The sequence below is a fragment of the Staurois parvus genome, unplaced genomic scaffold (assembly GCF_062004578.1).
Source record: "Staurois parvus isolate SC_StPar_1 unplaced genomic scaffold, SC_StPar_1.0 ptg000147l, whole genome shotgun sequence".
In the NCBI taxonomy this organism is placed as follows: domain Eukaryota; kingdom Metazoa; phylum Chordata; class Amphibia; order Anura; family Ranidae; genus Staurois; species Staurois parvus.
In genome coordinates, this window is record NW_028317943.1 from 5,754,129 (window position 1) to 5,770,150 (window position 16,022).

Sequence of the window (16,022 nt, forward strand, 5' to 3'; positions counted from 1 at the left end):
TCCTCTACAACTGTCAGTCCCTCCTCTCTTTCCAGGGTGCTAGGTGTAATTCTGATTTCTGATCTGTACTGCCCCAAATCCAGTCACTGCCCAAATCTTGCCATGGTAACCTTTCCAAAATACGCCTCTTCTTGAATGTTACCTCAATATTTCATATTCCTGATATGTGCCTGTTGTACCATGTACTTGTGTTTAAAAGTATCCTGTTCTTTGTGTGAAGTACCTGGTGATCCTGCCACTTCCTCTGCTTTCCCATTTCAAACTGACCACACTAGGCATGAGAGCACACTCATTTCTGTGTGGTCAGCTTTCTGGCTGTGCTGGGAAAATAGCCTGCTTGTCCTCTAGTGGTCAGATGTGTGCTGATAACCCTCCACCCTTCCCAGCACAGCTGTTCACTGGGAAGTTCAGTACACTTCTGTTTCTCCACCCCCACCTCTCTAAGTCCCTTATGCAGCTGAGAACATAGGTTATGTGATCGCTTACAAAAAATGGTATTTATAATGTGTGTATGTAGGTGTGTGTACAGGGGCGGACTGACAACTCATGGGGCCCCTGGGCAATAGGGGATCATGAGGCCCCTGTGTCCTTGCCCAAACTCAAAAAAGCCTATGAAAAAGGTACCAGGGGCATCTCATGGGGCCCCCTACTGACCACGGGCCCTCGGGCAGTGCCCGAGTTTCCAAATGGTCAGTCCGCCCCTGTGTGTGTAATTATTATTATTACTACGAGTTTATATAGCGCCAAAGGGTTTGCTCAGCGCTGTACAATAGGGGGGACAATACATGGCACAGTACAACAACAACAAACAATGTACGAGGGGTAAGAGGGCCCTACTCTTACGAGCATACAATCTAGGAGGGAGGGGGTAAAAGGTACAGTAGGAAGTGGCTGAGGGGGATGAAGTGGTGGGAGGAATGAGGTAGGATGGCTGTTAGGTGAGGGTGGGGTAGGCTTCCCTGAAGAGATGGGTTTTGAGGGAGCGCCTGAATGTGAATAGGGAAGGCGACAGTCTGATGGATTGGGGCAGTGAGTTCCAGAGGATGGGGGAGGACCTGGAGAAGTCCTGCAGTCGTGCATGGGAGGAGGAGACCAGGGAGCAGGATAGAAGGAGGTCCTGTGAGGAGCGAAGGGTACGGGTAGGGTGGTACTTGGTGATAAGGTTGGTGAGGTAGTCAGGGGCAGTGTTGTGAACGGCTTTGTAGGTCAGGGTTAGGAGTTTAAATTTGATGCGTTGGGCAATCGGGAGCCAGTGGAGGGAGAGGCAGAGGGGGGTGGCAGAGGTGGAGCGGGTGGTGAGGTGGATGAGTCTGGCAGCTGAGTTCAGGATGGTCTGGAGCGGGGAGAGCCTGCACTTGGGTAGGCCAGTGAGGAGGGAGTTGCAGTAGTCAAGGCGTGAGATGATGAGGGAGTGTACTAGAAGTTTGGTGGTGTCTGGGGTGAGGAAGGAGCGGATCTTGGCAATGTTGCGAAGATGGAGCCTGCATGTGTTTGTGAGTGATTTGACATGCGGTTGGAGGGAGAGGTTCGCGTCAAGAATGACGCCAAGGACTTTGGCTTGCGGGGCGGAAGTGATAGTGGAGTTGTTGGTGATGATGGATAGGATGGGGGGGGGGGGTGTTGGCAGGGGGAAAGACGAGAAGCTCGGTTTTGGAGAGGTTGAGCTTGAGGAAGTGTAGCGACATCCAGTCTGAGATGTCATTTAGGAGGTGAGTGATGCGGGCGGAGATAGTGGGGGTGAGGTGAGGGGTGGAGAGGTAGATTTGGGTGTCGTCAGCATAGAGGTGATAGTTGAAGCCGTGAGATTGTATGAGTTTGCCCAGGGAGGAGGTGTAGATGGAGAAGAGAAGGGGTCCAAGGACAGAGCCTTGGGGGACCCCAACAGAGAGGGGGAGGGAGGGGGAGGTGGCACCATTGTAGGTGACACTGAAGGAGCGTCGGGATAGGTAGGATGAGAACCAAGAGAGAGCAGTATCTCCGATGCCAAGGGAGAGTAGTTTATTAAGGAGGAGGGGGTGGTCAACTGTGTCGAAGGCCGCAGAGAGGTCCAGGAGAAGGAGGACAGAGTAGTCGCCCTTGGCTTTGGCGTTGATAAATATATACACACACACAAAATTTACCTTTCATTTCTGTTTTAATCTGAATGGGTTGTTTTGCAAGGTAAGAGCTAACATGCAGAATAATTAAACCTATGAAACCACCAGGCTACTCATTGCCGCTTCCTTCCCATAGACCTTCCTCTATGTAGGTGTCCAGGCTGTAATGCATAACCTCTAGCCTCCATACCTTGGGTAAAGCTGGCCATAGATGGATCGAAATTCTGTTCAGCACAGACCGGCCAAATTTCAGTTGATCTGTGGCTGGTCCTGCTCGATAGACATCATGTTGGAAAATGTTCCTTCAATCAGCACTGCAGTTAATTGACTGCAGCTCTGATCATTGTGTTCTGACAGTGGAGGAAACACAACTGTCAGAATACAATAGCACAGCGGGTAGGATTCCTTTATTTACCTTGCTTGTGTGGGTGGGGGAATACGTTCATTTTTTGCCCTTTTTTTTTTTTTTTTTTTTTTCTTAGCCTGCTGTCTGATGGAAAAAGATCCATCTGTTGCCAGCTATAGTGATCTGTAAAAAGTATACAAACCAGAAGTTCTGAATTCACTGTGACAACTCCTGTCACATGCTTGTCCCTAGTCAGCAGTTTAGAAAGTACTGAAGTGAAAGACAGGCAGCTAGACTTTTCAGAAAGTATTATGTGATGGTATCTCCATATCTTTCTCATAACATCTAATGGTGCCACTGCCAAATATGTTCCTTTTTGTTGTGCTGTCATATAGTAGTCAATTGTCCAAAAAATTTTCAACCTTACCTGACTCTACTCAGGACTAAGTTCTCTTGAGGTAATCTAAGAACACACTGTGGTAGTAGATAGACTAATTGTCACATGATTTTACCAAAATTGAAGGTTTTGGATATACATTATTTCTGGCAGTCTTTGTACTTATTGAGAAGTTTTTTTTTTCTTTTTTAATATTTGTAATCAGCTATTAGATGTTTTTTTTCAGTTAGAATGGTTTTCTCTTTTTTACATGTGGATACAATTACCAAAAACAATTGGACAGAGGACTTGATACTGTGTTACATTCAAAGTACATAAGCACTTTCCATTGTGTTCTTTCTATTGTGTATATTTTATCCCACATTTTATTTTGAACCTGACATATGACTACGGCTGTTGACCTACTTCCTGAGAATGTGGACTGTTTAGAGACTAGAGCTGCATTTCACAATCTTTTTACTGTTATGGAGCCCTTTTAAAAAAAACAAAACAAAAAACAGTTTGGGCTCTTGGGAGCTCCTGAAATGTTCTGATCTATGGTTTGCGGAACATTAATGTGATTTCAGATGGAAAATCACTGTAGACTTAATATTTTCTTGATATAGTTGTAGTCCTGTAGTGAATTCCAACCCACCCTTTTGCCATCAGGAATTCACTACATGATGGTCAACACCTGCTTTGCTGCAAATTGTTTGTCGGACACTCTTACCCCTTTTCCGCACCCTACTATAACTTGCTATACTCACTGAAAATGTTTCTGCATTCAAAGATTCTGCTGACAAAGTTTGAGAAGCTTCTAAAGGCTCACTTTACTCTCGCAGGTCCAGCTCTACAACAAGCTCTTTCTTGTTTGTCAAACTGGCACAAATCTCCAGAATAGCTCTGATTTCTGTCCATGTGCACAGAATCATATGACTAAAAGCTTAAAGAGCTGAAGATACCTATAAAAGATGCATCACACCTATACCTTTTGGTGAATTTTTCAGTTGCCTTACCAAAGAGACTTTGTCCTTCAAAGATTTTACAGGAAGCTATGTTTTTTTCCATAGTGTCAGGTTCCAAAATCCTCCTCCCCAGGGGCTCATCAAAACGAAGAGCACCACAACACTTCACCCAGACCTGAACTTCTATGCCCAAATTCCACCCTTTCTTTCGGCTCAAGGCTTGGAACACAAAAAACACCAAGCCTGCTCCGAAGCCCATTGAAGGTGCACCCTCACTCCTAAGAATGGGGGGGACGTCTGTTACAGTTTGCCTCTCTATGGGTCACAGACATTCCGCACCTGTGGGTTTAGCTGGTGGATTCAAAGGAGTACAAAAGAGTTTCATACTCTACCCCTCACCAATTTCTTCCCTCAAACCAACAAACCTCTGATGAGATTTACAGACCACCCTGGTCTATCTTTTGTCCCAGGGAACAGACAGTTATTGCCTCTCTGAGGAAAGCTAAATACAGTCATGGCCGAAATTGTTGGCACCCTTGATATTTCTCCAGGAAATCATGTATTTCTCACGAAACGTATTGCATTAACACATGTTTTGCTATACACATGTTTATTCCCTTTGTGTGTATTGGGACAAAACAAAAAAAGGGAGGAAAGAAAGCAAATTCGACATAATGTCACACAAACCTCCAAAAATGGGCTGGACAAAAGTATTGGCACCCTTTCACAACTGCGGATAAATAAGAATGTTACAAGCATGTGATGCTCCTGTAAACTCACCTGGGGCAAGTAACAGGTGTGGGCAATATAGAAATCACACCTGAAAGCAGATAAAAAGGAGAGACGTTCACTTAACCTTTGCATTGTGTGTCTGTCTGTGCCACACTAAGCATGGACAACAGAAAGAGGAGACGAGAACTGTCTGAGGACCTGAGAACCAAAATTGTGGCAAAATATCAACAATCTCAAGGTTACAAGTCCATCTCCAGAGAACTAGATTTGCCTTTGTCCACAGTGCGCAACATTATCAAGAAGTTTGCAACCCATGGCACTGTAGCTAATCTCCCTGGTCGTGGACGGATGAGGAAAATTGATGAAAGATTGCAACGCAGAATAGTCCGGATGGTGGATAAGCAGCCCCAAACATGTTCCAAAGACATTCAAGCTGTCCTGCAGGCTCAGGGAGCATCAGTGTCAGCGCGAACTATCCGTCGACATTTAAATGAAATGAAACGCTATGGCAGGAGACCCAGGAGGACCCCACTGCTGACACAGAGACATAAAAAAGCAAGACTACAGTTTGCCAAAATGTACTTGAGTAAGCCAAAAGCCTTCTGGGAAAACGTCTTGTGGACAGATGAGACCAAGATAGAGCTTTTCGGTAAAGCACATCATTCTACTGTTTACCGAAAACGGAATGAGGCCTACAAAGAACAAAACACAGTACCTACGGTAAAATATGGTGGAGGTTCAATGATGTTTTGGGGTTGTTTTGCTGCCTCTGGCACTGGGTGCCTTGACTGTGTGCAAGGCATCATGAAATCTGAGGATTACCAAAGGATTTTGGGTCGCACTGTAGGGCCCAGTGTCAGAAAGCTGGGTTTGCGTCCAAGATCCTGGGTCTTCCAGCAGGACAATGACCCCAAACATACGTCAAAAAGCACTCAGAAATGGATGGCAAAGAAGCGCTGGAGAGTTCTGAAGTGGCCAGCAATGAGCCCAGATCTAAATCCCATTGAACACCTGTGGAGAGATCTTAAAATTGCTGTTGGGAAAAGGTGTCCTTCCAATAAGAGAGACCTGGAGCTGTTTGCAAAGGAAGAGTGGTCCAAAATTCCGGGTGAGAGGTGTCAGAAGCTTATTGATGGTTATAGGAAGCGACTGATTTCAGTTATGTTTTCCAAAGGGTGTGCAACCAAATATTAAGTTAAGGGTGCCAATACTTTTGTCCAGCCCATTTTTGGGGTTTTGTGTGACATTATGTCATATTTGCTTTTCTGCCTCTGTTTTATATTTGTTCCAATACATACAAAGGGAATAAACATGTGTATAGCAAAACATGTGTTAATGCAATACCTTTTTTGTGTGAAATACTTGATTTTCAGGAAAAATATCAAGGGTGCCAACAATTTCGGCCATGACTGTATCTAGCATCTGTAGGCATACAAGATTCCTATCTGCATATTCCCATTTACCCACCCCAAGGGTTACAGTATAGAGACAGACATTTCCAGTTCTTCACACTGCTCTTTGGCCTTTTCTTTGCTCCAAGTATATTCACAAAGGTACTTGCACCTTTAATTGCACCCTTAAGAACGGGTCTCAGGGTATCTAGACAACCTTCTTCTAAAGGACTCCCAACTCCTCCCTCCCAAATATCTTCTAATGTTCACAGGCAGATATTTTAGGCTTTTAGCTGGGTAATCTGCTTTCCAACCTTCCCTTTGCTTAGACCACTTGGACCTCATACTATACACAGCACAAGTATTTTTTTTCCAGAAAATGAGTTGGTCACTCTCAGATCTCATACTCTGGCCTTACGGTCCAAAAGACCTCCCTCTGAGAATTCTGGGGCTTATGTTGGCCTCCTTTTGAGACTTTTCTATTTGCTCAATTTCATTCAGGGCCTCTTCAACACAGCATTTTGTTTGGTGTGGAACAAAACATGCTCCCCTATGCTTCTATCCAGTCAAGCAAGGAATTCCCTAGCTTGGTTGATTTCAAATTTAGCCTTGACAATTGGTAAGTCATTTCTACCATACCAGTGGAAGGTGATAATAGATGCTAGCCTTTTAGGCTGGAGAGAGGTGTTCCAGTCTCTCACAGTTCAGGGAACATGGGTCATGATCTGTAAGATGAAGTAACAAGCTGTGACTTCAGCAGGTTTGGGATTGTACTGAGTCGCACATTGAGAAACCCTGAAATAGAGGCTCATAGAATTCATGGGGGCAAGATAAGTATTTCTGCATAACATTACCTGTCATAGATTCCATAGAGAACTAATTTGGACCACTATAGTAATACTTTGTCTGAAAAGCTGTGTGCATTGCCCAAGGGCATCTGGGATAGAATCACATGCTATTTTCACCCATATGTGACACTGTATTCATTGCTGAAATATTTTATTGTGGTATTTGCTGTAAAGCTGTTCGTATAACTGAGGGATGACTGCCATAAAAACTGCACAATTGATTAAATCCGCATAGTGTCACAGTATGTCAACTAATAAGGCTGATCCAGCATCCCCAGTTTAAATACTGTTAACATTCTCTTGGCAATAAAAGTTTGTGAGGGCCAATTGACATATGAAGTCTACCCTTTGTTCACAGCTTGTTGAAAGTTCACCTGAAGGTCATCTTAACCAGGTGCTTTTTATTTATATTCTAACTGGTGTATATTGAAGGATAATTAGTTACTATATTATTCCTGTTTAGCAGCATTTAGTTTTATTTTTAGGTTAATGTGCTCTACCAAAATACTGATTCACCCTGCTCTGTAAAACCGGGCTTTTATATTTAATTGCTTAAATCTCAAATATATCTAAAAAAAAAAAAAAGCGTTTGTTTTTTTTCTTTCTTTAAATTTTGGGAAGGTGGAGCCATGCAACTTCTCATGGTACCACATTGGTTACAACTTTTTCCAGATTAGTAGGTTTGCAGCTCAGATATTTGTATGTAGATGCTTAAGGCTCGTTGGGCACCATCGGTGTGAGGTATGGAAACTATAGCTTCTTTTGAAGTAAATTTTGGTATGGATAACTAGTCACTTTAAATGTGGCAGGCCAAAAGATAACACACGCTGCTACTTGACTTCCTCATAAATGGAAACTATGTGTTCTCAATAAGTACACATATAAACTGACAGCACAGTGGCTAAATGGTTAGTTCTTCCACTTGGCAGCACTAGGGTCGTCGGTTCGACTTCCAGCCATGGTACCATCTTCCAGGAGTTTGCATGTTCTCCCTGTGCCGGCGTGGGTTTCCACTGGGTACTCCGGTTTCCTGACACACTCAAAACACATGGTGGTATTTTAATTGGATCCTGTCTAAATTGGCCCTAGCATGTGTATGTATGAACGTTAGAGACCTTAGATCAGGGGTGTCCAAACTTTTTTCAAAGAGGGCCAGATTGGATGAAGTGAACATGGTGGAGGGCCGAACATTTTTCCAAACATTCTTTGAACCATTACAATTAAATGCAAATAAATTATTTTATGCCAATTTACCGTATTTTTCGCCGTATAAGACGCACCTGACCATAAGACGCACCTAGGTTTTAGAGGCAGAAAACAGGAAAAAAAAAATTCTGAACTAATGGACTGCAGACACAGTACAGGAGATGACCAGAGACTGCGGACAGCACAGGGATGACCAGAGACTGCGGACAGCACAGGGATGACCAGAGACTGCGGACAGCACAGGGATGACCAGAGACTGCGGACAGCACAGGGATGACCAGAGACTGCGGACAGCACAGGGATGACCAGAGACTGCGGACAGCACAGGGATGACCAGAGACTGCGGACAGCACAGATGACTGCTGACCTTTGGGGAGGTGGGGAGCGGGTACCTGAATTTGACAGGTACCTGCTCTTACTTCCACAGTTGTTCTTTGATCTTACCTGTTCCTCGATCCAGCCGCGCGCTGTCTTCCCGGCTTCTGTAATGGCGCTCGGCATGACAGCCGGGTGCCCAGTGCGCATGAGCGAGAAGCACTTGCGCTTTGTGATTGGTCCGGCGGCTTCTGGGATCTGTCATGTGTCCCAGGTACCGCCTTACCATTCACAAAAAGCACCGCTTCTTGCGCATGCGCACTTGGGACCCGGCTGTCATGCCCAGCGCCCACACTACAGAAGCCGGGAAGACAGCGCACCGCTGGAGAGAGGAACAGGTAAGGTCCCGCTGCAGAGCTGAGCGGCCGGCCCGGTATTCTGACACGGCCGCGGTGGAAATACCGGACCGGCCGCTCCATATTCGCTCCATAAGACACACTGACACACTGGGCCGTATTAAACCGACCCTCGGGCCGTAAATGGCCCGCGGGCTGGACTTTGGACATGCCTGCCTTAGATTGTATGCTCTTTGAGGGTTAGGGACCGATATGAATGTAATTTATATGTGCTGTGTAAAATTGACTGATGGCGCTATATAAGTGCCTGTAATGAATAATAAAAATGACAAGTAACACAGCAAATACAAACATTCAAAGCTGCCATAAATGTAAAGATATTTTTTGTTTAGTGCAGTGGGCTGTACAAGAGATATTGTATCAATAGTTCCCACATCCATGCTAAACAGCGTAGATGGACAGATCTTCTGCTGCTGGCTAGAGTACTCTTACGGCAGTCATCCACAGATGTCAGAATACTCAGTGACTGCATTTAATTGGTGGCAGTCACTGTTAAGCCACCTTTTTTCCGTCCAGCTTCTTTGATTACTCAATATAAGTTTGCCCTTATTGGTTACTATCGTTAATTTTTAGCAACTTAGTACTTATGCATATTAACCTCCCTGGCGGTATTGCCAAGTGTAGCTCGGGGTAAAGTTTCAGTACCACAAGTGGTAACCTCGAGCTACACTCGGGCTTACCATGCGGCGCTGCATTGGGATCTGTTCTTCACTTACCTTGTCCTGCGCTCCCGCGATGTCCCTCCTGCAGTCTTTCCTGGCAATGTCCTCCTGCGGATGCCGGCATCTGTCATCTGGGTTCCGTCCCCTGCGAGCATCGGGACGTACAGGGGACGGAACTGGCGGGAAATTTGAAAATGAGAAAAAGTGACATTCACTAAATACACTAAAATCACATAGTAAAACATTACTGTATCAAAGCATTTCACATACATTTTGTCCCTAGTACTTTGTCCTGTGCCCTGCCTGCATTTTTACTGTTCTTTCTGCCTGGAAACTGAGAAATGTCCATGGCGTCCAAAAAGCGTCTCTTTAGGTCAAAAGCGGTTTTAGACCGCTAGAGAACAGCGATAGTAAATCAGAACCACTTGCAGAATTGAGTGATAATGATTCGTGGGGAAATTCATCATCAGACACTGAAAACGATTTTGCTACTTTGCTCAGTGATGTGCGAACTTGGCGCTATATTTCAAATTTCAGTGTTTTTGATTTGATTTATATTATTGAATTAAATGTATTATTATTATATTATTATTTTTTAGGATTATTTATTAAATTATAATTTATGATTTCGTGTTTCAAATTGTAACATACCCGGGATGTTTGCTAGACTCTTGTTCGGACAGATTTCAGTGAGTTATTCCTAAAAATTACAGGCCTACAATAAAAAAAAAAACATATTTCCATGCAAAAAAATTTACCGCTTTGAGCACAGAAATACTGACATAATCAGACTGCTAGGGAGGTTAAACGTTTGCTCAGCTCCCCTGAAAATCTTTTATCATGGCAAGAGAAAAGCTGTTTAAAAGCAATCAAAGCCATGTACACCTGTAAAAGCAGCTTTTTTTTTTTTTTTTTTTTCTTAAATCCTGTGTGCATCAGTCAGTGAGTCAATGACGAGAGAGGGAGCAGGGCCAAGCCACGGCTCTGTGTGTCAAGGGAAACGCAGGGCAGCGGCTTGAGAGCGAGCCTGCTCGGGTACCCCCATAGCCCCCTGCTTGCTCTGGGGGCACTTGGCTGGAGGGAAGCGCAGGAGCTCCGGCAGGGGACCCCAGAAAACGAAGTTCGGGGCTGCTTTGAACAAAACCACAACACGGTAGCCAAGTAAGACATGTTGTGTTTTTTTTTTTTTTTTTATTGCCAATAATATCCCTTTTTAAAGTACACTAAACTGAAGCACTTAGTTGTGATTCCACCCTAGCCCTGCACACTTGGTTCTGTTGAAACTCTCCTCCACCATAGATACTTCCATTACACATTGTTTATTACCACCTCCGTGCATTGGGCACGGAATGTGCAGTTCTTCTTTGGACTACCCATAGACATTAATTACAAACAATTCTAACATTTTGTGAGGTGCTTCTTTCTGCCAGGAAATGCAGTGATTATCACAAAACTATTGTTGCAGTTTTTTTTTTTGTTTATTATATATAATGTACCATGACCTGCAGTGTTATAGATTATATCTTTGCAATAGCTGTAGTTATACACTTGTATGCAGATGTACATTCAGCAACGTGAGTCCGTTTATCCAAGTGGGGCATATTCTAAACTATTTTTTTGTTTTTAATTGTATGTTATAGGTAGAGTGTATTAAATTCTACATACATCATGTGCTGCATTGTTGCACCTAGCTTGAGCTCCCTTCCTTACTGATGCAAATTGTAATCTTTCAGATATTTTTCCTTGTGCTTTGAAACACTGGTGGGTGGTATTATTGTTAATGAATTCCAGCTTGGTGGAGTGACTGAGTCACAAGTGTCTTGAATCTCATACAAAATCGTTACAGCTTCTACCTACTTTGAACTACATTGTTCCACTGAGCCTAAATTGACTAAGCAGAAATGGCAGCTTTACAGCCAACTTCTGTAAATCTGCTTATAAAGTTTTGTAAAAATAACATTTATTCTAAATTGTATTAAACATGGGTTGACATTGACTCAAATTAGATGGCCACTTTTTTCTCCTTTCCTGCTACTGTTAAGTTATTGATACATGTTCTGAGGTCCCATAGTTACTGAATCACTGAACCATGATGCAGTATACTAACACTGTTCTATATATTAATTTCAGAATGTTTTCTGCTTGTGGAAGTGACACAGCTGTGCTAATGAGTTCTCACCAAGCTAATTGGAGGTAAAATAGGCACATAGTTGTGAAAACACAATTTTATCATTAACACGGTTTCAGTTAACTAGTTTATTGAAGTGAGATTTTCAGCTTCCTTTTGCCATCACTTAAGCAATTTTGCAGTTTTTTTGTAGCAATACTTTACCTTAATACAAAAATATTGTTTAAATTCTAACTGAAAGCAAAACGTTTTTTAGTTTGGGATAGAGTGGAGAGGAATTAGAACACCAGTCGATTTTTATTGCTATCTTTGACCCCCTTCCCCCTTGAAGAAGATTCATCCTCTCTCTCGATTTTTCCGCTTTTACCATTATCATTAAACAGTGAAAGTAACTTGGTTTAGATTAAAGGAAAAATTAAACTGTACAGCAGTGCCTTTCCCCATTGACTGTGAGGATGTCTCTCTCTAAAGTCCTTTTTCTTGAGGCATCCCTATGTCCAAGTCTTGATCTCTTATCTTCTGTTTCCAACCTCATTCTGCAGATATTTATGGTTTGTAAAACTTGGACATTACTTTATTTAATGTATTCTTTTGCTATGGATGACACTTGCTGTTCAATTTAAATAAATGAAAGTAAAGAAAATCCCAAATTTTAGGTTGTCCCCAGAAAAGCAATAAAGGAGAAATCTCCCATTGGGTGCATTAGTTCTAGTGACTCGGGGATCTCTAAGGAATTCCCTTAATTTGCAGGGGTTTCCTGTTTTGGCTATGGGACAGGAAGTGAAGAGAAATATTCAAAATGGGACACAGATGGCAAAAACAAAAAAAATCTGACGGGTTATAATCCCCCCTCCCTTACTTTGTCCAAAATGAAAAAAAAAATTTGCCTATAGTTTTACTTTAAATATTGTAATGGTTTTGGAACACATACATATACAGTATATTTACAGTATATTGCATGTAATATTAAACTCCTGCACTTTACAGAACACTTATTATGGCTCTAATCTAATAATATGTTAAATCCAATCATACCAGTTGCACAAAAAAATAACTGGAACACATTAATTTATACTTAAAAGCTTGCTTTGTAAACATGTAAATAATATTGTCAAAGGGCTTTATAGACTCCTTTCTTTCTTCTCTTTACAAACCAGACTATAAGGGGGTGCAATTTTATTTATTTATTTTTTGTCTGCTGACCCTACTTTTTCCATCATTAGACCCAGGTTTACAAGTGTACCAACGGCTTGATACTCTCGACATACCAAACCATTTATTGTGTGACATCTTGTTTATTCTACATCATGATGCTCCTTACTGAAGTATTCTTCATGTACTTATTTCTATAACTAATAAAGCAATACATTTAAATGAAAATATTCTCCAAGGGATATAAAATATCCCTACTTTTTCTTCAGTAGGAATGGCTAAGTAAAATATCAAGCTGATTGCTAAGAGTAGTGCAGCTTATGTGTTTTTTTATTTTTCCTTATGTTTAAAAAAAAAAAAAAAATGTTAGCATTGCAAGACTTATAAGCATTATTGCTATCACCAGCCCCTTGTAGATTCTCCCAAGAATTATATAGAAAATGCTCTTCAAAACGGCAAAAAGAAAGCTCATATGAAATCAGTACCTTAGTGCTCACTGCTATAGAAAGTAAGTGGGGAAAACTGTTGAACTGGGACATATAAAATATTACAGATACAAACTCTTCCTTCCTTTTATCCAAAATGAAGCTTTCCCATTGATATTCATAACTTGCACAAAATGACTTCCCATATTTGAGTTAAAACTAACAAATAGTATAACGTTTTGTGTGTTAGAGGGGTGACTATAATACTGTTGCAGTAATTCATAAGTCCCATTACCTGTGTTAATAAGTCGCCTTACCTGTGTTTAATTCAGAGGATTTATACATTAATCTTTAAAAGCCTTTTTGTTTTTTTAATCCTGCAAGTATGCAAATTTAAAGGTACATGGGCAAATAGTAAATGCTCATTTAATAAGTAATTTCAGAATATATTCTAACAAATATTTTTTTGTTCCAAAAGGGATCTCCAAGTGCACCTGTGCTTTGCACATGCCAGGGCAAAGTAACGAATAACTTTAGTCCCGTACCCTGCAGCTGCTCACACTTTCCTTAGCTCTGCACCATTCTTTTGCAAAAGGAAAAGTGACATACCTGGTACTTCTGGGTATGGGGAACCATTTGGCCCACTCACCATCTTCCAGTGAGACAATGCTGGATTAGCAAGTGTCTGTTCAGGCAACAAACACTGTAATGTAGGTGCGGGGAGGAAGTCTTTAACCCCGCTTTATAAACTCAAGTCATGATATGGCGGTTACACAGGGCTTCATAGCTTCACTCCTGCAGTCCAACAGTAAGTATAAGCATTGTGGATGATGGCATTGAAGTTATCCTGTTGCTTTTCCCTGCATTGAAAAAGCAAAAGCTACCTTTTAAAGTGGATCTCCATTTTTCATTTAACTTTAAATAGTTCATTTGGACTAAACTGATCCAATCAAATGATTTACTTCACTAACAGTTGCAGCAAGTTAGGCTGCTCAGCCATTCAGAGGAGGCTTTGTATTCTGTGAATAAATACAAAGCTTTCTCTGATTGGCTGAGGAATAGAGATGGGCTGATGATGTCACAAACCCCATCTCAGCCAATCAGAGGATGTTTTATACGCATTCATGAAATACAAAGATTTCCTCTGAATGGCTGAGCAGCACTCAGCCCAACTCTGTTTTGTTCCAGGAGTGAGAGTTGTGCTGCCAAAACACAGCGCTATATACTTAATGTACCTGAGGCTACAAAGTTATACAGCTCACAATCCCGCTGCAACTGTTAGTTTAGTAAATAGTTTGTATATACCAGCTTGAAACCTGGAGATTAGCTTTAAGCACCTACTATTTTGTTATGTTTTGCCATACTTGTTTGATAGTCAAAGTAGTACATTAAGACTAGATTACCCATGAGAAATAGTTTTTTGTGTGCAACTTCCACTCCCTTGTTTTCTTGAAAGTTTCAGCCTATGCAAATTCTAGGTCATGCAACCTCTGCTTTTACTTGTCTGTGCATATGTTGTCAGCCCTCTTCACATCTTCTAGGGGAAAGCTTAAAGCTATCTACAAAGATTCATAATGCAGTTGCTGAATCATGCATATTCTTTGGACACACTTGCATAATTGAACATATGGAAAGTGCTTTAGAAATCCCCAGCCTACAGCCTTTCTTCAGGGGGTGTGGACTAGAGCAGTGATTACTGGGTAAAATCCAAGCCAGCTAGTTGACCGATTTGGAAAGAAAGATGTCTGCTGCAGATCTAAAAGTCTACACACCTCTGTTAAAATATCAGGTTTCTGTGATGTAAAAGAATTCGACAAAGATAAATCATTTCAGAACTTTTTCCACCATTTTTAATGTAACCTATAAACTGTACAACTCAGTTGAACAAGAAACTGAAATCTTTTAGGTCGAGGGAAGTAAAAATAAAAAACTAAAATAATATGGTTACACAAGTTTGCACACCCATAAGCTAATACTTTGATGAAGCACCTTTTGATTTTATTCCAGCACTCAGTCTTTTTGGGTATGAGTCTATCAGCATGGAACATCTAGACTTGGCAATATTTGCCTACTCTTCTTTGCAAAAACACTTCAAATCTTTCAGATTTTGAGGGCATCTCCTGTGCACAGCCCTCTTCAGATCACCCCACAGGTTTTCAATCGTATTCAGGTCTGGGCTGTGGGTGGGCCATTCCAAAACTTTAATCTTTCTCTGGTGAAGCCATTCCTTTGTTGATTTTGGATGTATGTTTGGGTCATTGTCATGCTGAAAGATGAAGTTCCTCTTCATGTTCAGCTTTCTAGCAGAAGCCTGAAGGTTTTGTGCCAATATTGACTGGTATTGGGAACTGTTAACATAATTCCCTCTCCCTCTACTTAGGCCCCAGTTCCAGCTGAAGATGTGCAGTGTTTTTTTGCGCCAAATATATCTTTTGGAATTATGGCCAAAAAGTTCAACCTTGGTTTCATCAGACTATAAAACATTTTCCAACATGCTTTTGGGAGAGTTCAGATGTGTTTTTGCAAATTTAGATGGGCTTGGATCAGGGGCGGACTGACCATTTGGAAACTCGGGCACTGCCCGGGGTCAGTAGGGGGCCCCATGAGATGCCCCTTGTACCTTTTTCATAGGCTTTTTTGAGTTTGGGCAAGGACACAGGGGCCCCATGATCCCCTATTGCCTGGGGGCCCCATGAGTTGTCAGTCCGCCCCAGGCGTGGATGTTTTTCTTCGTAAGAAAAGGCTTCCGGCATGCCAATCTACCCCGTAGCCCAGACATATGAAGAATACTGGAGATTGTTGTCACATGTACCACACAACCAGTACTTGCCAGATATTACTGCAGCTCCTTTTAATGTTGCTGTAGGCAGCCTCCCAGACCAGTTTTCGGCTCATCTTTTCATCAATTTTGCAGGGACATCCAGTTCTTGGTAATGTCACTGTTGCGCCATATTTTCTCCACTT

At 42.1% G+C, this 16,022-nt stretch overlaps 1 protein-coding gene across 3 annotated transcripts in view; it reads left to right on the top strand.

The window, feature by feature from the left end:
- PPHLN1 (periphilin 1) overlaps nt 1-16,022 on the top strand; it is a 142,463-nt gene that overhangs the window by 59,502 nt on the left and 66,939 nt on the right. For 2 of the 3 annotated variants that reach the window (XM_089673998.1, XM_089673999.1), the window contains one exon: nt 11,484-11,546. The exons of the other annotated variant lie outside the window; for it this stretch is intronic. In XM_089673998.1, the coding sequence (XP_089530124.1) occupies nt 11,484-11,546 (63 nt within the window). The remainder of the gene's footprint in view (nt 1-11,483; nt 11,547-16,022) is intronic. 3 annotated transcript variants of the gene reach the window in all.